This window comes from Cheilinus undulatus, linkage group 21 (assembly GCF_018320785.1).
Source record: "Cheilinus undulatus linkage group 21, ASM1832078v1, whole genome shotgun sequence".
In the NCBI taxonomy this organism is placed as follows: Eukaryota; Metazoa; Chordata; class Actinopteri; order Labriformes; family Labridae; genus Cheilinus; species Cheilinus undulatus.
The window spans coordinates 7,980,740-8,004,845 of record NC_054885.1 but is presented as its reverse complement, the minus strand read 5'-3'; the positions used below and the strand labels follow the sequence as shown (position 1 = coordinate 8,004,845).

The 24,106-nt window shown below is 38.1% G+C and overlaps 2 protein-coding genes across 3 annotated transcripts; one reads left to right on the top strand and one right to left on the bottom strand.

Annotated features, from left to right (window-relative positions):
- The first annotated feature begins 8 nt into the window (after nucleotides 1-8).
- Nucleotides 9-16,180, top strand: abi3a (ABI family, member 3a). 2 transcript variants are annotated; one of them, XM_041817027.1, is made up of 12 exons: nucleotides 9-153; nucleotides 1,194-1,333; nucleotides 2,729-2,899; nucleotides 5,263-5,451; nucleotides 8,820-8,878; nucleotides 8,999-9,052; nucleotides 11,681-12,090; nucleotides 12,700-12,837; nucleotides 13,426-13,560; nucleotides 14,324-14,446; nucleotides 14,688-14,816; nucleotides 14,982-16,180. In XM_041817027.1, exons 2-12 carry the CDS (start codon nucleotides 1,202-1,204, stop codon nucleotides 15,143-15,145), a joined length of 1,704 nt encoding a protein of 567 aa, XP_041672961.1. In that variant the 5' UTR covers nucleotides 9-153; nucleotides 1,194-1,201; the 3' UTR covers nucleotides 15,146-16,180. The 2 variants fall into 2 exon arrangements, with proteins under 2 accessions (XP_041672961.1, XP_041672959.1); XM_041817025.1 differs by lacking the exons at nucleotides 13,426-13,560; nucleotides 14,324-14,446.
- A 2,674-nt stretch (nucleotides 16,181-18,854) lies between these two features.
- On the bottom strand, nucleotides 18,855-24,106 carry LOC121529547 (interferon a3-like). Its single transcript, XM_041817484.1, has 5 exons — nucleotides 23,981-24,106; nucleotides 22,364-22,438; nucleotides 22,065-22,221; nucleotides 19,642-19,718; nucleotides 18,855-19,001 (listed from the first exon to the last, which is right to left on the bottom strand). Exons 1-5 carry the CDS (start codon nucleotides 24,104-24,106, stop codon nucleotides 18,855-18,857), a joined length of 582 nt encoding a protein of 193 aa, XP_041673418.1.

Genomic DNA, 24,106 nt, shown 5'->3' with positions numbered 1-24,106 from the left:
ATGCAGGTCTCTGTTAGCGGCAGCAGAAACTGAGGCTTCATGTGTGTCTAACGGGAATCAAACCGACAACTCTGACAGACACCCAGCCAACTTCAGATAGTCGTTCAAACTTAACTCAAACTTCAGATTATTTTTCCTTCGTTGAGACACCTGGTGAGTTTCACATTTCTTCTGTTATCGATGGCGATACCATTAATCGATGATGAATCGGTTTTGAAACTTGGTTTCGAAATATTCTGAATGAGAAAAGTGAGAGCATGTTTGCTGCTGCACTCTGGGCATAAGCACTAGTAAGGAAATAATTTTGCCTTCATCTACAAGTTTTTGTTAAAATTTGACATGACTTCTTATGAATGCACTTTAAGTCATGTGCTCATTATATGCTATAATAAAAAAAGAACTAAAATTGGCTGTTCTCAGCTCATAGGCCATGTAGGAAAGTAAGGTACTCGTTCTGTCAGACAGATTAAATATTTTAAATTTATTTGGGTATTTTTACAGATAGGCCACAGCATGTAGACTGAAGAGGTATCGTTCTCTAGACATGTATCAGAGTGAGACATCTCACTGTGTCAGGAGAAACAATCTAACGATATTTAGACTGATAATTATCTATACTTTGTAACTGCAGAGTTTAAAGCTCCATGTTAGGACTTTTTAGACTGATAATTATCTATACTTTATAACTGCAGAGTTTAAAGCTCCATGTTAGGACCTTTTTTTCTAGTTATGAAAGAGACTGAAATTAATTTTGTTGCTTCTCTATGTCCTAAAGAGCAAACAAGTATATCAGGAACAGGTTGGACTGTCTCTGAATAGTCTTTATTATATATACCTGTTACTGCTGACGCAGGGTAGGTGTCAGATTTGAGCATTTACTGAAGTCAAAGAAACAGCCTATTTTGATCCTCATGGCTGTCTTACAAATGAAAAATTATATTTTTAGACAGGAAACACTATCTAAACATACTGAAGGCAAGATTAGAAAAAAATAAACCACTCTGTCCAAATCAAAACAAAACAAAAGATCCTAACAGGAGCTTTAATCCTTACAGCTTTCAAAGGCCCTTGAGTGGAGGCAACTTTGAGGTCACAGTGTTCTTGGGAAAAGCCTTTTTTTTTTTTTACTTTCTTGAAAACAATGTGACCTTACATCTCAGGATTAACTCAGGACTGAAAACATTTTTTCTCAGACGCCACAATGAAGGAGCAGAATTTTAAAGAGGAGGTGACGAAGATCATGGAGGAGGCACCAAATGCCAGAAAAGCGCTGCTTGAAAACTACGACAACCTGCTGAACGTGGCCGACTACTGCTACAACAACTACATAGAGGTTGGAAAAAAAATATATTTTAAATACTAAATATGATCAAACATGGCCATATTGCACACAGGCCAGTACTGCAATACCATTACCCTCATAGGAACCTAGAATACTAGTACTGCTAACTAGAACCTCCCCTCATTACTAGTACCATTACCATGAGGGGTCCCGATGCTTCAAGTTAATCATTGTTCAGCTTTTTTGTGCATAGCTAAATGACCCCCACCCAACTCCACTCACTTGTTTAAGTCTTAATGCTTAGCTTACAGTTTCTAACCTATTTCAATTTTCTATTTATTGTAACAGGCCAAGCTGATCCAAAGCTATTTTTCAAAGCTAAACCTGCTATTTTCCCTCATTTTCAGTTCATATGATAGCCTCAGCTTTCCCGCTGTTTACAGTGTTTGAACCTGGCTAAGCAGAAAATTCCTGTTTTAGTCCTTGTGCTAAGTTTAACTGTTTCAAAGTTCATAGGCTTTTTGCTATGCTAGGCTAAAATGCCTGACTTTTATGCTAGGCTAGGCCAACTTCATTCTGTTTCAAGTCTCTTTGTTATTCAAAGCTAACAATTTTATCCTGTTTCCAATGGTTGTGCAAAGCTAATTGAAATTACAATTTTCTCCATGTTCCAGTCTTTGAACCACACTAAACCTGTGTGCTAAGCTAGGCTAACCTTTTCATCCTGTTTTTAGTCCTTGTGTTAAGTTTGGCTAATGCTTTCGTCTTGTTTCCAGTGTTTTTGCTAAACTATGCTAACAATTCCCTCCTGTTTCTACTCTTTGGACTGAGCTAAGCGTATGAATTCCCCCTGTTTCCAATCTTTGTGCTAAGCTGAGCTATCACTTTTACGTTGTTTGTAGTTTTCCTGCTAAGCTAATTCAAGCCTACAGTTTTATCCTGTGTCTAATCTTTTTGCTAAGCTACTTTAACCGTTTCATCCTGATTTCAGCCTTCGTCCCAAGCTAAGCTGAGGGTTTCCTCCTGTTTTAGGTCCTTATGCTGAGCCAAGATATCTGTTTCCCTAATATTATTTGTGCTAAGCTAAGCTAACAATTGCCTACTGCTTACAGTCTTGATGCTAAGATAATTTCTTCCCATTTTCAGTGTTTGTGCTAAAACTATTCCCTCCCGTTTTTAGTCGTAGTGTTAAGCTAGTCTAACAGCTACCTTCTGTTTTCAGTAATTGTGCTAAGTTTAGCTAACATTTTCTTCCTCTTTCCAGTCTTTATGTGATGCTAAAATATACATTTATGAAAATTTTCAGTCTTTGCTTAGATTGTTGATCGCACTGAGGTTTTCAAGGCTAAATTAATTTAAATAAAGTCATCATTTTTTCCAGTATTTGTGCTTTTTCCAGTTTCCTTTATCTGTGCTAAGCCAATGCCCTCTGTCTCTATCTCTCAGGCAGGTGATGGCAGCACGAAGGCATTGGAGGAAACCAAGAACTTCACCACCCAATCACTGGCAAGCGTTGCTTACCAGATCAGCACTCTGGCCAATAGCGTACTGAGTCTGCTTGATGCTCAGACAAAACAGCTTTGTCACATGGAGTCTTCCATCAACCTCATTGGTCAGGTAGGATACACTACCAACTCAGATAACTGGTGGTTGTGAGCCTGAATTCTAACCAGTGTAAGCATCATTTAAAGGGTAATTCCACTGTTTTTTGTTATAATATCTGTACATACAAGACATCTCAAGAGTAATGTCAACTACAGTAACAAAAACCCACAACAACATATGCAGATCAGAAACACATTATCTCACACAGCCGGTATCTGACCCCCCTAGTTACCACGACAACATGTGTAGGGGAAAAATGTGTGGGACAACAACCAGGAATGTACTTAAGTGTTTTTTAAAGGAGCCATCAGTGTTTCTCTGATGTAACATTTTTATCACTGCAGGGTTTGTTTTAAAAATTTGTGTTGAGAATACAGATCCAGGTCATTATTGTGTGTCAGTATGTGTTTTTGTGTGTGTCATTGTGTGTGTGTGTGTGTGTGTGTTGTGTGATAATAGCCTCCTCTCCATCAGGCTCCTGCTGAAGGAATGAATGAGTGAATGGACGGATGACTGGAGCCTCTGTTCCCCGTCTGCTTTGTGTTCACTCTCTGACATTAACAAAACGACTACGACAGATTCTGTGATTTAAGGTGTCGTTTTCAAGTTGTCTCTTCTTCCTCTTTTATGCACGAGGCTAAAATATGACCTTCTTTTTATACGGTGCTGTGAAAAAATATTTGCCCCCTTCCTAATTTCTTTCCTTTTTTTTTTGCATATTTATCACACCTTAATGTTTCAGATCCTCTCTGTAGCACTTTATTTTAGCAGGCCCTAATTACCTTGTATTTTTATAGTAATAAGTGTAATCATCAAGTAATTTCTTTAAAGATGGTAATAGCCTAGAAATAACTTGTCATTTTGCCAAGTAATAAATCAGTAACATTAAGGAAGTATTAACCAAGTAATAATGTATTCATTAACAAGTAATTCCTGTAATATTCTGAGTTCTCTGGTAATTAAGTAGTATTTTAGCCTAACCCAAGGCCTAGTAATACAGTTGAAATACTCTGGTGACTGAGTGGTATTTTACCTTAACCCTAAGTCTAGTACGACTGTAGCAATTTTCTGATAATAAGATGGTATTTTACCTTTACCCTGACCTTCATAATACATTGGCAATTTTCTTTTGTAATTAGATGGTATTTTAGCCTATTCCTAAGCCTACTAATACTGTGAAAATGCCCTAGTAATTAGGTGGTATTTTAGCTTGAGCCTAGTAAGACTGGGGCAGTTCTCTGATAGTAAGGTGGTATATTACCCTAATTCCTACCCTAGTAATACCGTGGCAAGTCTCTGATAATTCGGTGGGTTTTACCCTTAACCTTAACCCTAGTAATAGTTTGGCAATTCACTGGTAACTGGGTGGTACTTTATCCTGATTCTCTAACCCTAACCCTTATAATATTGAAGCAGTTCTCTGATAACATAACAGTACTTTACCCTTACCCTTACCTTCATAATATTGTGGCAGTTCTCTGATAATTAGGTGGCATTTTACCCAAACCCTCATAATATTGTGGTAAATCTTTTGTAATTAGGTGAAATTTGACCCTTATCCTAACCCTCGTAATATTGTAGCAATTCTCATGTAATTAAGTGGTATTTTGACAAGTAATTTCTGAAAAATAGGATGATAGTTTTCTTTTAAAGTTGCTTGATAATTTGTTCTAATTAAGCAATTCTTAGGGTTAGGGGGTTTGTGTAAGGTTTAGCAGTAGGGTAAAATACAACATAATTACCAGAGAATCCATCAACTATGGGAAGCAGCAAACCAGCCCTAAACCATCACACCACCACCATGTTTGACTCTTGGTATGATGTTCTTTTAATGAAATGCTGTGTTAGTTTTTCTCCAGATGTAACAGGATGCAATTTTTGCCCAGTTTCTTTAAGTTGACTCATGAACTTTTACCTTAACTGAGTAGAGTTAGGTCTACAGGTCTTTGGATGTAGTCCTGGGTTCTTTTGGGACCTCCTGGATGAGTCACTGATGCACTCTTGGAGTCATTTTAGTAGGCCAGACACTCTAGGTTTTCTCCATTTGTGGGTAATGGCTCTCACCATGGTTCACTGGAGTCCCAAAGCCTTAGAAACAGCTTTGTAACCCTTTTCCGACTAATAGATGACAGTGACTTTGTTTCTCACCTGTTCTTGAATTTCTTCCAACCCTGTCCTTCTCCTAACCCAACAGTCCAGCAACTGGATGCCTCACAGAGGCACAACCAGCAGGCAGTTGGTGTAGTTTGTTATGATTTGTTCCATGGCCAAAAAGGAGCTACTCTAGGTGAAACTTTAACACTAGGTTTGCTTGTTTTTTAAGGTTAAAAGCTAAGTTTCATTCTTATTTAATGCTTATACTCTGTGTTTCTTAGATGGTTGAGATGCACAAAGAAAAAGTTGCTCGGAGAGAAATTGGTGCCTTCACCGCTGTGAGACGAGTCCCACGCAGCCACAAGATCCTTCCTCCTCCTCAGCCTCCTACTGGTACACAGCAGCGCCCACCTTACAGCCGCAAACCAATCAATTACCAGCAACTGGACGGCCTGGGACATGGCATGAAGGTATCTAACTACACGATAAAGCTGCTGTCATCAGTGCAGAATCTTTAGCTCAAAACTGTTGATTTCTGGTATACAATGAGAAGTTAACAGTAAAATGTCTGCTTTAAAATAAAGCCTACTTCACTCCTCTTTTTCATTTTTAGTAAGTTCTCTTTTCACTTCCTATGCTGAACCTCATTATCTGAGTAAATCTGGTGTAAATCAGCAGTAGTAACAAGAAATAACACAGCACAGCATTTAAAGAAGCTGATAAAGGTAAAAAATAAGAGGAGTCAAAAAAAAAATAAAAGCAGAAGTGATGTTTTCTAGCCCTGTGCTGTGAGCTGATGCTAACAGGAAGCAGAGGCTGCTGAAACAAACCACAGAAACAGAAGTGACGCTGCCTTTTTACTCTAGGAGGATCTCTGGCAGATTGTTTTCTCCTGAGAGTCTCAGATTCACAGGTACACTCTAGCAATATGTAAACTACAAATGACACACTAAAAACAAATATGACTGAAAACTAAGAGAGCCTGACAAACTGCTGCAAAAAGCTGCAAAATAAAAAAGTATTCAAAATTGCTGCAAACGGTTTAAAATTTGTTGCAACCAACTGAAAAATCCAACAATTACTTCAAACTACCAGTGAGTACTGGACACTCGTGCCTACTGAAGACTGCTATGAACTACTGACACTTAGTAGATGAGGTCCGTCAGCACTGACACCTGAATTGTGATGAGATAAAGGTCCCGAATTAAGGGATTGAATATTAAGAATCAGCAGCTGAATACTACTCAGTGTTGCATCCTCCGAGAAGGGTCTTGCTGCAGACTGTACATTTCTGACAGCCACTCTCAGACCATTCATCGGAGACACCGTATATCTTAGAAAGGAAGAGCCGTAATTCACTGGTACAACAAATTTCCTGTTGGAGATTCTTTTTTTTTTAATTCAACTTTATTCCTGAACAAAGTCTGGCAGTGACATTTGTGAAATAACCACGTTGCTGACATTATAGACTAAAAATATTTCATTAAAAAAACAGAGAATAAGGTCAGAGGTATAATACTGGATAAAATTATGCATAGATACATTTTAGAAGCAGTTACATGGCTGGTGGCTTGCTTCAGCTTTGCTAGCTTTAGCTAAATCTAACATAGCTACACTAGCTACAAAATGAATGTCAATACTTAAGCTGACTAGTTAGCTTTAGTAATGTGAGCTTTAGTGAATGTAACCATAGCTAAAATAGCTAGCTAGATAGTGTACTTATGTAGCTTACAAAGCTGATTTGAGAGCTTAGCTATGTAGCTGTGTTAGCAACGTAGCTAAGTAGTTGCGTTATCTTTACCTAAGTTAGCTTTAGCAATGTAAGCTTTAGTGAATGTAGCCAAAGATGGTATAACTATGGAAATAACATACCTATGTATTTTGCATAGGTGCTTTGAGAGCTTAGCTATTTAGCTAAGTTGGCAACATAGCTAAGTAGTTGCATTATCTTTACCTAAGTTAGCTTTAGCAATGTAAGCTCGAGTGAATGTAACCATAGCTAACATAGCTAGGTAGATAGTGTACTTAGGTAGCTCACAAAGCTGCTTCAAGAGCTTAGCATTGTAGCTATGTAAGCAACGTAGCTAAGTCGTTGCATTATCTTTACCTAAGTTAGCGTTAGCAATGTGAGCTTTAGTGAACTTAGCCAAAGCAAACATAGTAAGGTAGAAAACATATTTATGTAGCTTACATAGTTGCTTTGAGAGCTTAGCTATGCAGCTATGTTAGCAATGTAGCTAAGTAGTTGCCTTATCTTTACCTAAGTTAGCTTTAGCAACATGAGCTTTAGTGAACTTAGCCAAAGCAAACATAGCTAGGTAGATAACATATCTATGTAGCTTACATAGTTGCTTTGAGATCTTAGCTATATTAGCCACATAGCTCTGTAGCTGCATTATCCAAAGCTAAGTTAGCTTTAGCAGCGTAAGCTTTAGCAAACATAAGTAAAGCTAACTTAGCTGCACAGATTACGTAGATGCCCAACTTACGTAGCTGTTTTGTGAGCATAGCTCTATTAGCTCCATAGCTTCGTTAGATATTTATCACCATTTTCTACCTAGCCTACGCAGCTAGCAGAGCCACATACCCTTTTCTGGGTGTATTCGAATGTTTTCATGAGGGACAAGTTTTTTTCCTGTAAGCAAACTGTTTACTTGGCTTGATTAGATGTTTTGTAATCAAGTTTTGCAGGTCAGGTTTTAACTTTTAACTTTAGGTATCCTAACAGTTACTTCAACCTTGTACCCAAACCCTTAAACAGCAGTTTAATTCAATTTTATTTTGAAAGTTTTAGCATGTATTTCCATTCTGAGATTAACACCGTCTCAGATGAACGGTCTGCAGTCAGACTGTCTTGAATCTTCCTACTCATAAGGACCCCACTGCTCCTGCAAAAGTCTTATTTCACTTCAAAAAACTTGCACACATTTCAGTGGACAAAGGACTTTTTAAGCTCCTTATTTCTTTCAAAAAAGAAGAAGAGTTCTGTCTAAACTGGAAGCAAAGTATTTTTTGTGTAAGACAGCAGAAATTAGAGGAAAAACATTATAGACACATACAAAATGAATAGTTTCCCCCCCAAAAAATCTCTTGGATTACTTATGAAGTGATAAAACAAATTGTGAACTCCTGAAAAATGTAAATGCTGTTGCATTAACCAGGGATCACTGGATATCACTGAGTCATTTTGTACATGCGATCCAAAATATTGAATTTCCTCCAGGGTTAAGTGATCAATATCACAAATAGCTGTAGACCTGCAGACCTATTTCCTGTCTAGCCAGAATAAGGGTGACAAGACTCTTGAGGAGTCTTGTTCTGGGTTTAGAGGCTAGCTACACCTCTTGGACAGCTTTTCTCCTCCTTTTGGCCATAATGCTTTTAATTTAAACGTTAATAGACTACTAAGCAAATAAACCTTGTGGTAACTTTGCAACCTACTTTTGGGTCCTGAACCCCTGCTCTAATGTCTTATTTGCACTCCTCAAGGTTGATTGATCAAGCAGAAATCTATCCAGGAACAAACTCCATCCTGAAATTTAAAGTGGGCAAAAAAATCAAATCCAAATTCCACCATACTGTTTATATAAATATCTAAAAAAATGTGAAACTTTCCTTTAATCTGCATTTTATTCTGTTTTTGCTGCTGCTGGTGCTTTAATGAGGAAGTGCTTTTTAAAGGTTTTCAGGCAGACAGAAACACACGCACACACTCACAGAAACACAGACAGGCAGTCTTTGTTGAGCGTGGGAAAATGTTTAGAGAGACTAATTAGAGCTGCGGAGGCCTGAGAGGCTCTATTGATGCTCACACACTCTTGTCTCTGCCCCCCCTCAGGTCTCTGGGAAACAGTCGGACCGAACAGGAACCATCCGGAAACACGGAGCCTCCATCAGGTTCTGTTTTATTCTTCTCTGTTTCTATCAGCGCCTACTTCCTGTTTCAAATCGTACATCTCTAACAGGAAGTTTGACTGTGTTTGTGTGCTTGTGTTTGTTAATGTGTGTGCGTCTCAGGTCCAACAAATCCCTGGAACCTGTCCAATGCCCGGTGGCACCCCCTGTCAACGGGTAATGACCCAGAAATGTTTGTTTGAACATGTAGTTTCAGGTCCTCAGTCTGGTTTCAGATCCTCAGAGGTTGAGTTTATACTGAGTCATAAACCTGCAGATTTAGTTATTCAACCTTCACTTTACCACAGGGGTTCACCAGGGTTTGTTTGAGCTTCACAGAGCTTTAAGCTCTGGTTAGAGGTATCAGGATCCATGAAGCTGGTTGAAGTACCCATTAAAGTATTCACACCCTTGCACGTTTTACCCTTTTAGTGGTTGTATAAATCAGTCATGGTCGATGTAATTTGGCTATTTTCAACAAAATTTTTAAAAAGTCTGGGTTCTTCTCCAGTAAAAGCTTAATGGGAGAGTGGCAAAGAGAAAGCCACTGTTGAAGAAAACTCAGATCAAATCTTGACTAGAGTTTTCCAAAAGGGACATCAGACAAGACACCAAACACTTCACATCACCACAAACACAACTATTTCCACTGTAAAGCATGGTGGTGGCAGCATCATGCTGTGGGGATGCTTCTCGGCAGCCTATCCTGGAAGGCTCATAAAGGTAGAGGGTAAATCCTTGGGGACAGTCATCTTCAGTCTGTAAGAGAACTACTACACAGAAATGGTTAAAAACAACAAGAGGAATGTTTTGGAGTGGCTGCCTCAAAACCCAGACCTCAATCCAGTAGAGAGTGGCTAGACTTGAAAAGGGCTGTTCATGCTCGATCCCGGGGCAGCCTGACAGAGTTTTGCAAAGATGAATGGAGTAAAATTGCAATGTCCAGATGTCTGAGCATGATTGAGACCTATCCACACAGACTGTGTTTGCAGCCAAAGGTCCATCTAGTTTTATACTCAACACCACACTATCCGAAACCAAGACTTACCCGAGCCCAAAGTGCCCCTAGACCAAGACTTTTGGGGCTCGAGACCAAGTCAAGACTGAGGCCGAGACAAGCCAAGACCAAGGCCATAAAAATCTATTTTAAAAAACCATGACAAGATAAAAAAGTTAAAGAGCATTCTCTCTTTATTTTTAGTTTTCTTTTAAATAAATTAGGCAGATAAAAACAAGGTGTCGACAACTCTTTAAAAGCACAATCTTGACAAATTTGTTCAACTAACTTCTTGTAAAAAAGAAATCCTTGTATGTATTTAAAAGCCACTAACAGGTCCGGAATTATTTTTAAATATCTGAAAATAAGATGTTTATGTAAATTAGTCAGGTGAATGAGGCCTAAAGTAATTGTTCAGAGGTATTTCTGACTAGAAATAAGATGGACTGATGTCTGAGTTTTTGCAGGTGAAGCTGTTTGTTGTTTTAGCAGGTGCTTCTCCTTACTATCACATTAATGAAGTCAAAGAATAGCAGGTCAGTGCTGGTCTCAACTGGTCTTGATGGAAAATCCTAAGTCCAGCTAGTCCAAGACGGGGACAAGTTTGAGTAAAATTGCTCTTGTGTCTGAGACCAAGACTGTTCTCAAGTACTACTACTGCATCTACTAAATGCTGACTTGAAGGGGATTAAATATTCATACAGAGACTCATTTTACATTACATGTTTTTATTTAATTGACTTAACTTTGTAGAAATATGTTTTCACTTTGACATTAAATAAAGGCTTTGTTTTTTGTTTTGTTTTTTACAAAAAAGCCAAATTACACTGACCATGATTGATTTATAAAATCAATAAAAAAGGTAAGATTTCCAAGGGGTGAATACTTTCTACTGGCATTGCATGACCTTCTCTGTGATCTCAGGCTTCTGCTTAAAGCTGTGTGCATGCTCACATAAAAATGAGCATTTAGCATGCTAGTTAAGGCTTCCTTTGCAGAAAGAGGAACAATGAATGACTGTCCAGTTCTGTCAGATTAAAATAATGTTAAGAACATAAAATTGCTGTTTAAATAAACATGATACTTCTGCTGTGCTAAAGGAGAAAGACACTCCTGAGGATTATTGTATATCTAGTTAATTTTGCAGTCTGGTAAACACAGTTCTCTTTTACTTATAATGTGATGTGAAGATAATGTGGAAATAACTTTTGATTTGGCCAAATGAGAGCAGAGTAATTCACTTGATTGAATTAATTGACTACATCATGATGTAATATTGGCAACAGTCTTTGAATAATACCAATTTTATTAGCCTACCTGTGTTTTATTGCAAAGAATCCAAGTTTAACAGTCTTTTCAGGATATTATGGCCAAACAGAGAAAACCCTGCTTTCCTGAAATACTTAGCTCTTTTTAGAGTTTACTAACCTGACAAACCGGATAGACTGTTTCATTCACCTGGTAAACCTCCCATACAAAGTGTTTGCGATGAGTGGGGCTATTCAAAGATTCCTTGAAGATGGTGTCTGTTGAAAGTTTTGTCCATCACATTCATGATGGTCCAATCAAAGCAACAAGACAAAATGAGGTCTTAGACCTAGGCAGCGCCAATGCTAACTGAAGCTATACAGGCTAGCGCTACTGTTGTGTTTGAACTGTGGCTAAAATTCATGCCAAAAGGGGGGAAGTGCGAACTCAGGTTACTTTTTTGTTGTGAGCAGTTTTTTGTTGTATTTCATACAAACCTGATAGGCATTTATTAATTAGTTGTAATCACTGCTACATTAATTGCTCATTTCCTCTCTCAGCTCAAGTTTTGGGAAACCTGTTGCTCCGCCCACCATCCCCACCACCTGCCCAGCCCCACCTGAGTCCGACATTATCAGCGCCCTCCTGGACGATGTCCCGCCTCCTCCTCCTGCATCCAATGGAATTTCACCTTTGGATGATGTCACCAACACCTCTGTTCCACCTCCTCCACCACCTCCATTTAACTCAGCAGGACTCACAGTAGCTCCGCCTCCCCCTCCTCCTCCTCCACCTGATTCATCAGGAGGAATGGTGGCACCTGTTGCTCCGCCCCCTCCTCCTCCACCACCTGACTCATCCGGAGGAATGGTGGCACCTGTTGCTCCGCCCCCTCCTCCCCCACCTCCTCCGCTTGAGAGTCTGACCAATCAAGGTGTTCTGTCTTTGGCTCCACTGAGCCTGGAGACAGGTGAGTTAACATCCTGCGGCTGATTGGATTAAACTTACACAGAAAAAAATTTACCTCCTACGTCTTAGCGTCCTCATTTGAGGACGTTACATTTTGGGTTCCCTGCACCATTACTCCTAATCTTGCTAAACTATTTGCCTCATTCGTGGACACTTTGTCTGCCATCTTGTGGTTGCAAAAGCACATTACAGTTATCAGGGTCCTGCTGAAAGGCTCTACAGCAGTGATACTCAACACTGCTAAACAGGAAGTACTCGTTTGAGGACGCTGGGACTTTATAGTGGTGTAAAAATAAAGAAATGTAACATGACAGTTTTGTGAAAGAAAACAACTGTTATCAAGTTAAAGTAAGTATAAATGCTGATTGCATGTGGTACAGATCAGTCTGCACTGATCTTTATTACGATACGATACATTTCCTAATCCCAAATAAGTGGGAGAAATCAAACATGCATACCAAATAGAAGCCCAGGTCTCAGGAGGATAAAAATCTTTTTTAAAAAGTTTTGGTATTTAAAAAACCGTAACAGATCATTCTACCTGAACTATTTCATTGTTAATCTTTTAGTTGAGAAGCTCAGTGTCATCACACCTCCTCTGTCCCTTCAGTGTTGGAGGAGAGCAGCCTCCCACCTCCCTCTCCTCTTCCTCCTCCTCCTGATGACGACGCCTTCGTTTTGCCACCAAGTGACGGCTCAGAGCTGCCGGCCCCGCCCCCTCCACCTCCACCCAGCCAGGAAATAGACGGTACCTGCCTGTCAACACCAAAATCAGCCTTTCAAGTTGTCAGTCATTGGTTGATTAAAATCTTCCTAGTTTTTGGTTTGTAGATGTTCAGCTACGAGGCTAAGGTTGGGTTAATTAGTACAGAATTTATATTTTGGGCCGGTTCCCAAAGATTGTGTATTTTTTGCTGGCAACCATAGTTTTAGAGAGTTATCTCTGGTGTAATGGCCAAGATTATGGAAGTTTTTGTTTTTTATTAGTTTCTCTTTTAATTCATTTTCAACTTTTGTTAGCGATTTTAAGTGTGTTTTGATTTGACTCTACCGATCTTTGACTTATTTTTTATTTGATGAATTTATTCAATGCTTTATTTCGTTTAGTTTTATTAGCAAACTGTAGAATTTGTGATGCATTTGTCAAACATGCACTTTATGGACAAAAGTATTTGGTCGTGTCCATCATTATTAAGGCACAGTGTTCATAGATATACATTTTAAAAATCATGCAATTTAACTCTGTTGGTCTGCTTCTCACTTTTTCTTCTTCACTGCTTTGTTGCCTGATTTTTCAGCCCTTGGTTTCTTCTTCTTCTGTCGTGTTTTCCTTCAGTGACCCTCCCCTCAAGGAGGAGCCGCCGCCGTCGCTCGCCCCCCACCACTCGCTCTCTCTCTATGAGGGTTCGCTCTGGCCCCGCCTCCCGCTGCCGCTACACGCGCTCTCTCTTTCTGCCTGCTGTCCAATCATGTAAGCCAGTAGAGGATGATCCAACCAATCATCCAATAGAAACACAGGAAAGGAACATAGCAAACTTATACTTTATTGTCTGGTTTACTAAACATATAGTGGAATAAGAGAAACACTTTAATGGATTCCAGGAGTCACTGAGAAGTTACAAAGCATCCTTTGGAAGTTTACGACTGTTTGTGATGAGAATCAAGGTGTCCTTAAGAAGGACTGGAAGTCCTAACTGCCCTTTTCTTGAGAGGGATCGCTGGAAAGGTTATAAAGGCTCCCCAGGATTTTCCAGGGAGATTTGAGTAGAGGGCTAGGAGTGCTTGAGGGATTGTCAGAAAGACTTGGGGGTCTTTAAGAGTCCTTACTTACCAGACAGCAAAACATGGAAAACATGGATGTTTAAGGAGGTTGTGAACTTTAAATGGCTCCCAGACTCATTCTTGAACCTTTAAGGGTCCTCAAGGAAGTTCTAGACGGGCTTTCAGAACGTTCTAACAGTCCTTAAAGAGGTCTTGGTCATCCTGGAGTCCTTGATTGGGTTATTGAGGAGGTTTTAGGTTTTATTCAGGCCTTGTAGAAGTCCTTCAGACACCTTGAGAAAGGCTCTTGGCTTTCATGAAATAAATATGACAGATAATATTTTGAGATTGTCTATTCATACAGATGATCACTCTGTCTCTTGAACTGAATCTTGTTCTGTAGAGGAGAACATCGCCCTTCTGATCTATCTTTACACTTGGACTCAGACTCTCTTTCTGTGTTTTTCCGTCAGTGATGATCCCCCCTCCTCCTCCCTACCCTCCTCCCCATGCCCCTTCTCACCCCTCATCCTCCTCCTCCTCTGCTTCCTCCTCTTCGCCTCGGCTCTGCTTACCTGCTCGCCTCGAACACCTGGGTAAGAAAACACAAATGCAGTGGTAGAAGAAGAGATAGATGACGTATCAACTCAAGTTTAAATATATGTAGAAGTAGTTTTTGTAGTTTAGTTTATGATTAGACTTCAGTAAAACATTTGTAATACACCTGAGAGTATGTAAATGTCCCACCTGTAGCTCTGCTACATCCTCCAAAAACCCACCTCCTAAACCCTGATTTGTCCTACACCACTGTCACTCACTGAACGTTTGTCCTCTTAGATCTAGAGATCTCCGCCATGCCTCCTCCTCCTCTATTGGATGACGTGTGTGGTTTTGATGACATCATGCCCCCCCTCCCTCCACCAGTGGACTACGACACCGACGCCCCTCCGCACTATATTGAGAAAGGTGAAGACATTATTATCACAACTTTACACTGTGGTGACACTTGAGTTCAAATATGAACAATTTCAATGTCAAAAGCAACATTAGCTTCACCGAGGAAAAAATAATTTGCTGTGGATGGAAAAGCAGATGAAAACACTTTTTTAATTCACTCACTTTTTTGTCCAGTGGTGGCGCTCTACAGCTACGAGGCCTCAAAACCTGATGACCTCGCCATGGCAGAGGGTGACATCATCTACCTGACGCATCGCCATGACGACGGCTGGTGTGAGGGAGTTCTCAACGGCAACAAAGGCTTCTTCCCTTCAAACTATGTCCAATCGTGTGGCTAGACTGAAACTGAAGCTCCACCCCCTGCCCTCTGGTTCCTTGAGGATTTTTTTTTACATTGATGTAAACGTATCAGACTGCTGCCCCCGGTGGTACAACACTGTAACAACATCTACCACAGATCAAGTAATATTAATTTATAGAGAGTTAACTTTTTAGCAGTAAAATTTAATGTCATTGTTTGATTAACATCAAGAAATACTTTTAAATGATGGGGGAATTTGAAATTTTATAACAGAGCAATAAATTACAAAATAAAAGCATGGATTGAAATGTTCAAAACTTAATATATACACAGAATAAGGTGATGATAGAAAAAGTAAAACTAAGGTATCTATGATGTTGTTTCCTGTACATTTCTACATGAATAGTAGATTTAACTGTCTTTAAATAACAGCTGCAACAGTGAGTACATTAACATGATCAGATTCATTCTAAATCTGGTTGTGGTAATAAGATGATGTAAGGGATGCTTTTACTTAAGTAAATCATTACAGGAGGAACTTTACATAATTCTGGTCAGATAATTGAACATTAATATCTAAAGAGAAGACTGGAGAAACAGGAAGTACTGTTGAGGCTGCAAACATGACACAAACACAGTAAACAGAGCAGTCAGAGAGTATTCAGAACTTCTTCACTGTTTTCAGTTTTCTCATGTTGCAGCCTGATGCTACAGTCAGGAAAAAAAATTCTCATTAATCTACTTATGCAGAAATTTCAGGATTTTTTATTTTTCATTCAAATGCAAACATTCCTAAAAGTCTTTTTTAGATTTAAGTTGTCCCTCATAAAAAATATATATATATATTTGACTCTCTGTGCAAGCCTTCACCTTTGATGAAATATTTATTAATGTACGAGATTTCAGTCAAACATGAAAATATTCCCGTTTACTTTTGGTTGAATCAGTCCGGGATAAAAAAAATATATATATATCTTCTGTTAGATGTAAAAGTACAGTCCAAACAATAATTTTATTGATGCTGAAATGTATTTATCTATTCCTAAAATAAAATTTATTGTTGTACTGCTCATTTTTCTTCTTTTCATGTTTGAAAAAAAAAGTTATTTCACAACTTTAACCTCCTGAGCTTTTGTTTTGAATGCATTTTTAATTCTGTCACTTATAGCAGATAAGTAGGATCTGATCATTTTAAAAGCTCAGTCTTGTTTTTGAACAGTACTAAATTTTTACCAAAACTTATGTTCAATATCAACACAAGTTCCCTGAAATTTCAAAGAATCTACCTACATTTGCAGTGGAAAGTGCTCTAACTTCTCAAGTTTCACATAAAAAGTATCCCAACATTTTTATTTTTTTAAATGTTCCTCAAACGTTTCAGTGAAACTTTATCATGAAGTCAACATTTTAATTTTAAAAATTCCTTTTCAAATTCTGAAATGTTTCAAAAATCCCTCGATATCTCAAAGCAAATTTCCTAAAATGTGGAAATGTATCCCTCAAGATTCTATGAAAGTGAGGGAAAATTCATTCTTACAAATTCCCTGAAATTTCCCTAAAATTCTATAATCCTCAAGGACATCCTACCTCCCAGTTATCATAATTAAAAACTAAATTTCCCAACCTTCCCTGAGAATACATGAAAATTTTAGAGGTCATATGTTATGCAAAATACACTTTTTCAGGCTTTTCAAACAAAAAAAAGTGCAGCTGGCCTTCCCACAATTATTTTCAATTTTTTGTCCCTTTTTTTTTTTTACATTTTTTTGCCACTTTTAATTAATATTTGCTGTTTTAAGCCCATTTTTAGCCATTTTCCCTCCATCTACATCTCTTTTTTTTCCAGTTTTAGCAGCTTTTCACTCATTTTTTGACTACCTGTAACTCAAATTTTTTGTGACTTTTCACCCATATGTGCCACTTTTCATCCAGTATTCTCCATTGTATGCCTATTTTGCCTCTTTTCCCCCATTTTTTTGCCACTTTTAATCAATTTCTGCTGCTTTTAGAATATTTTACCACTCCTTTTAGCCACTTTTTGACCACTATGGCCCTTTTATCCCACTTTCTTCCCTGTATCATGAGTTTTCGCCACTTTTCCTGCCTCATTGCAATTTTTCAAACATTTACGCTGCCTTTTTGCCATTAAATGCCACTTTTACCCCATTTTCCCACCTTTTTTTTTTTTTACAGTTTTTTGCCCATTTTAGTCACTTTTCAACATTTTGAGTATGGCTCTTGCAATGGCATTTTTCCACGATTTGGCTCTTTGGTTGAGCTGGGTTGAGTAACACTGCTCCAGAGAAACCTACTGTAGTGTTAAAACAACAGCATCAGTACCTCACCATTCTCAATGAATGCATGTAGGAATCCTGTGAGTCTGCACAGATCTTCCAAAGACACGTTTGGATGCTAGGCTCAGGAGGATAAATAAACATCTTAATTTGACATTTGGATAAATTTAAGACATTTTACATGAGTAAATACACTATTTCAAGTATAATTTCAAGAATAATTTGGTGAGATTTTAAGAAAGCATTCTTTTGTGTTGACTGTGGTTGCTGACTGCTGGGCAGGCTAAGTCTGCCCTCTGCTGGAGACACACACAAATTACAGTGGGTAAATCATTCAGTGCTTTTTAATCTAGCGATTCATTCTCACACATTTAAATAACACACAGTGTTATTTAAATGTAGATTTTGTTTTGGCTTCTGTAGCATCACTTTGATGTTTAGGATTATTTATAATGTTTCTAAAGACTCCCAGCACAGCTGATTACACTGCTGATCAATGTTAATACTATGATGAAAACTTCCTTTTCATGGTGTTTCATGATGGATATCACTACCATAGATAGTTTGAAAACAAAATAGGGAGTTTTATTTAACATCGTGTACTCGTGGAAAGAAACCCAGAGAACTGAAGGGCAAATTAAATTACCATTACCTCATAATTCCCAATTATCAGATTGATGTGATCATTTAAACAAACTCAGGGATTTTTAGATTAGCCTTAACATTTCAAAAAATAATCTTTAGGTCAGTAAAAATGTAAGAGTTTGTGGTTTTTACTGTAAACAACCTTCACTAAGCCTTAAGCCTGGCTTTTATCCCTCAGATTAACATCAATCATGCTGATAAAATGGTACAGACTCGCCCTTCATTCTGGCTCAAAATATATTGAAACATCCAATAAACCTGAAATATTTCCCAGCCCTACTTTGAGTAAATGTTTTATTAAAACTTTCTTATTTTGTGTGTGTGTTTAAGAATTTTTAAAGTAAAAGTGCATCTTTTACTTTAAAAATTCTTAAACACTCATTTACTTCAAAACACCCCCCCCCCCAAAAAAAGTCAACAAATTAAAGTTTTTAATTAATATAACATATCCCCTTCTTGCATCGTTCCAGGTTTACATTTACAATAAACCGATTTAAAAAATGAATGGAAATGTTGGTAGTTGTTTTCTTCCCCATAAAAGTACAAACCAAATCTCTGAAACCTTTGCCACACTTTACTAAATGTTTTCAACAAAACACAGTAAATAAATGCGTGAAATGTCTTTATTTTTTCAGTTCTTGCATTTTTCATGTAGAAATCAAGTTAAAAAAGTAGAAAAAGTTCAATAAATAAAACATTTTGTTTGTAAATAGAAACATGATAAATAAATAAATTAATAAATAGAATTGAAGATAAAACTAGCAGTCAGTCTCACAGAGAAACAGAATAAAAACCAAGGCATTAAAACTAATTTGATGAGTGCTGTTCAGTCGCTGTGTGGCGCCTCCTGCTGGCAGCCCCTGAAGCTTTAATGAAGTTCACCATCACATCAAGTTGAGCCAGGTGATCTTTGGTCTCCTTCCTGATCAGCTCCCAGGATGCAGCACTGCTACTCTGTAAACACAATAATACATTCAGAAACACATCTGTAAATCCCTACATTTAGTGCCCATGTGCAGTGCTTAACAAATTTATTAGACCACCCTAACCCTAACCAAAGTAAGGTTTATGCCACAGCTGCCCTAAGTTAACGGCATTGGTAATTACCAAAATCATTTTTTTTATTTTTCTGCAATGGTTAATACACCAATATGTAGAAGCTCTTTAACCAAAATGATATTCTTAATGCTAAAATATGGTTAATATTGTTATCCATGAATTTTCAAATTGACTGATTTACAAAAAACTGAAAAAATAGTAAAGCACATTAATATTTCTTGATTCTTATATTAAATTATAGAAAACAGAAAAATGAGTTTTAGTGGTTGGATGTTATGCTTGATTCATTTCTGACTTCTCAGAGAAGCCCAGTGAGCCGCTCAAATTTGGGTGAATTCAGTTTGAAATCCCTCATTCCTGTTCAAAATGGTAAAATGTGGAGAGCTCACTGAATATGAAAGAGTCCACATTAAAGCACTTCATGATGCTGGATGGTCTCTGAGACAAATATGACAGGTGGTCTAATAAATTTGTCAAACACTGTATGAATAATAGTGCAACAGTACATAAACTCACAGTGTGCTGCAGAGAACACCTCAGTCTTCTGTAGTAAATTCTCAGTTGTCTCCTGTAATTTGTCTGTTTCCTGTCCTTCTGCCTGCCAGTCGGCACCTAAGAGGCAAACGTTAGGCAAAATTAGAAGAAGCTAATGTTTCAGCAGTCAAAGAAATGTATGTGCTAAGTCTGAAAAGAGTCTTGTATGATTTGTATGAAAGTGTTAGCAGTGAAGGAGTTGAAATTTTAGCAGTGAAAGAAGTCAGCGTTTTAGGAAGGTGTTAGCTGAAAAAGGAGTCTCCGCAAGCAGGGATTGGTTTAAGTATCAGCATGTACTAGCCAGTGTTACATCTTTACTGTACTCACAGTGCGGTCAGGAATATGTCTGGTCAGCGTTCTGCTGCAGTTCCTTAGTTTCCTGTCCATTAGCCTGCTAACTGGCACCTAAAGGAAAAAACACACAATGTTGATTTTCTTGGTTTGATTTTAACTTTGAAAGGTGAAAAATAAGAGGAAATAAAGAGAGAGCTTTAAGGAAGATATGTCAGTAAAAACACAAAAACTAAAATATGATAATACTTTAGTTTGACAGTGACTAAAGAGTTTGGGCCTCTAAGACAGTCAGGCTTCATATGGTACATCTCTGGTACCGCTCTAAAGACGCCATCTCTGTCAGAATGGAACTGCTGTAATTTGGTACAACTTCCAGTTTTAGATTAAAAAAAAAAAAAAAAAGCGTCAAAAACAAAGTCTAACAGCTACATTCATGAAATATCCACAATGCAAACATTACAGACGAAGCAACATTTATAAAGAAAACAGAGAAAGAGGTCAGAGGTCTAATCCAGTATGAAATAGGTAGACCCATTTTAGAAGTAGTTACACTAGTGGTGGCTAGCTTTAGCTTTGTTGGCTTTAGCCAAAGCTAACATAGCTACATTAGCCATGTAATTATTATTCTTAAATATTCAGCAAATGGAGTCAAGTTAGCTTAATTACATGAGCGTTAGCAAACATAGCTAAAGATAATGTGGCTACGTAGCTTATGTAGCTGCTTTGCAAGCTTAGCTTTAGTTATGATAGCTACAAAGCAGGTCAGGTTTTTAACATTTGTATCCTAACACTTACCCATTTTATCCAGTTTCATTTAGAAAGTTTAAGTGCGTTTCTTTGTTATGACAGAGGCAGTTCTCACATTAACGGTCTGCGAGAGGGTCTGTCAGTGACAAAGTTATCATAAAAAGATGTTGAATTATTCTCAGTGAAAATTAGAGAGATTGCAATGAAAATGGCTGACTTGTTAGCTTGTAAAAGTCTGAATGTAAGCTCCTGTAGGAATTGATGTAAACGACAAAAAGAGTTGAAATGTTGCCAGTGAAATGAGCTAAAGTGCCAGCAGTGATAGTAGTTGAAGAGTTATCAGCGTTGGCTTTGTTCGCTTTTGTATGCAAAAGAGCTAATGTGTTAGCTCTTGTTAGCCTTGAAAGGTGCTGAAGTGTTTGCTGCTACAGTGATGGGGGTGGCAACAGAGGCTTTTATAAAGGGATTTAGATGTCAGCATTGAGAACATTTCACAAGTGGCCACTAACTACTTAAAGAATTAAAGGGTAAGCCATGAAACAGCCAGTTATTAAAGATATTAGTCGATTATGATCAAAATTGGACATTTTATCAGTCGGTATTGGATTCATGTAATTTATATTTTAAGTTAACATTATTTGTGTGAAAAAAGTGAAGCTACTTTGATTTAAATCCTTGTCTTGATTGAAATCTGCTGCCGTTGCTACATGTTAGCTAGCAAGCCAATGCTAATGTTAGCTAGTTGCTAGCTAGCTTCACTGAGGGTGCAAACTGTCCTTTGTTATACTAGTACACTCAATCAGTTAAAGTGAGTCTGTTGTAGCCTATTTTGCATTTCAGTATGTGTTTAGAGGTAAATGAGTCAAAGTGTTAGCTTTTGCTAGAGCCGAAATGCTAGGGATTAAAGGAGTTTTAGGGTTAGCTGCTGAAAGAATGAAAGTGGTGGCAATGGGATGAGCTAAACTGAAATTATTACAAAGAACCAGAGTGCTAGCTTTGGAAGAAGCTGAAGTGTTAGCTGCTAGAACTTAAAAGAATAAGCTGTCGGAAGAATGAAAGTATTTGGAAGGAGTTTTAAAAATATTTTTTTCAAGAATATAAATATTAACAGTAAAATGAGCTTAAGTATTAGCTCTGAAATAAGTCTAAGAGTTGGCGGCTTAAAAAAGGAAAGTGTGAGATGCTATGATTTAAGTACTGGAAGTGGAAATGGCTGAAGTATTAGCCTTATTAGCCTTAAAAGTTCAAATGTTGGCAGCTAGCATTTTTTGACCGTAAAAGAAGTCAAGTACTTGCAGAAGAATGCAAATGTATGCAATGAAAGCATTAGCAGTGAGAAATTCAAGTGTAAGGGCTGATGAAGTAATAATAGTGTCTTTCTACTCACACATTTGTTCAGTTCCTCTGCCTGTCTGTTGATGATCCCCTGGAACTCTTCCAGTTTTTTCTTATTCCAGGTAACTGAGGTGAGCTTGTCATTCTGATAGAGACGAGAAATCAGGTCTAGACTGTCTCTGATGAAAACCAACTGGGAATCCACCTGAAGACAGAGAAAGAGGAAGGTAAACTGTCGCTCTTTTGATTGGTTGTTACAGAATAAATTCATATAATAAGGTATTGAAAACAGCTAAATTCCAACACGTAGCGTAACATCTCTGAATGAATGTTGGATAGTTGCTTACCTGAGCCTTACGCATTCGGCTGTAGAGTCTGTATGGGAAAGGAACTGGACTTGGCTTTTTAGTCAGTGGACCACCCTGAAACATAAAGACATGCTACATTTAACTTCACTACAGAATGGATTTTGTGAAATTCAAGCAAAGCCAGAAAAAAATACTTCCCATTTCTGGATAAAAGTTTTGTTTTGCGATTATATGTGCTGTAAATATTTCGTTTTCAGATTTTTCAGGTTTTCCATTCATGGTCTGTCTTGGATTTTCAGGAAAAATGTCAAAAATGACATCAGGCTGTCATGCATTTCCCTCTACATTCTGGGTGTATTTGGGAGCGATGAAGTCCCTAGCTAACACGGCCACTTGTAAGCTGTAGTACTGATATTTTCTAGAATTAGCTAATTTGATTAATTTATCAATCTTACTTGTATAGCGCCAACTCATAACAGAAGTTGAACACATTAAGTGCTGCTTTACACTTCATATACACAGACAACTACTACTGACATTTCAAACTTTCTAAACTTTCCATGTACAAAATGTGCACTACACTGATTACCACAGGGAATATGTGGACAGGAGTATTTATTTAGCACTATCTAGAGAGAGTAACATGCTCCTTTTGCCGTCCAGGGCAAGGCTGCCCAGAACAGATTTTACTATGTCAGATGAAACATTTTCAGCTGCTCCTTAAGGCCAGCCAATCACAATGCAGCAACCAGTAAATGTATATATGTAAATGGTCAAGATGGTGTGCAGAAGTTCAAACCGAGCCTCAGAATGACGAAGTCTGGGGATTTAAGTCATTGGTCTAGCGTCAGGACCCATCACTACGCCCTGAACCCAAATTTCTTGAATTTTTCAATCATAACTAAATGCCTTCAATGAGACATTTTGCAGTTTTGACTTGATATGGAACAATAAATGTAACAGAACGAACAACAGAATAATTTCCTTCATATTATACCTTTTGCCCCATATTCTTGTAAGGTACACATTCTGGCTTTACAACCCATTTTGGGTCCCAACCCACAAGTTGAGAGCCAAGGATTTAAGGGACTTTGAACAGTTCAATGAGCAGTTTTCTAGGGCCAGAATGCCTCGTTGATGGCAGAGGTCAGGAGAGAATGACCTGACCACTTTGATCTGATAGAAAGGCAACAATAACACAAATAACCGCTTGTTGAGGTATGCAGAAGAGCATCTCTGAATTCACAACACATTAGACCTTGAAGCAGATGTGCTATAGTGGCAGAAAACCACACTGCGTGTCACTCTTAGTCTCTGATTTAACCTAAACAATGTGAAAGCCTTCCTGACCACCAACAATCATGGCACTTTTAAAGTCACTGAAATCACCTTTCTTCTCCTGATGCTCAAATCTAGCTTCAGCTCATCAGCATCAGCTCATTGTTTGCCACTAAGTGATGGCAGATAAACTAATTGCATTATTGAGCGGTTGAACAGGTGTACCTAATAAAGTGGTCAGTAAGTATATGAGCTATATATCTATAAGCCCTGTAAACTTAGATAAAGCCAATATTAACCCCTAAATCTCTGTCAAGAACTCCCTGAACTTCTCCAAGGGCTCCTCAGGTTGAGTCTGTAAGGTTATTTTGAACTTACCATGTCCTGGATGAGATCCAAAGATAGGCCACTGAGGTGACCAAAGCGCTTGCTAAGCCAATCACAGCTGAGCGTAGTTGTCAGGACGGTGCAGAAAACGAAGAAGACACTGGTCCAGCTCCGCAT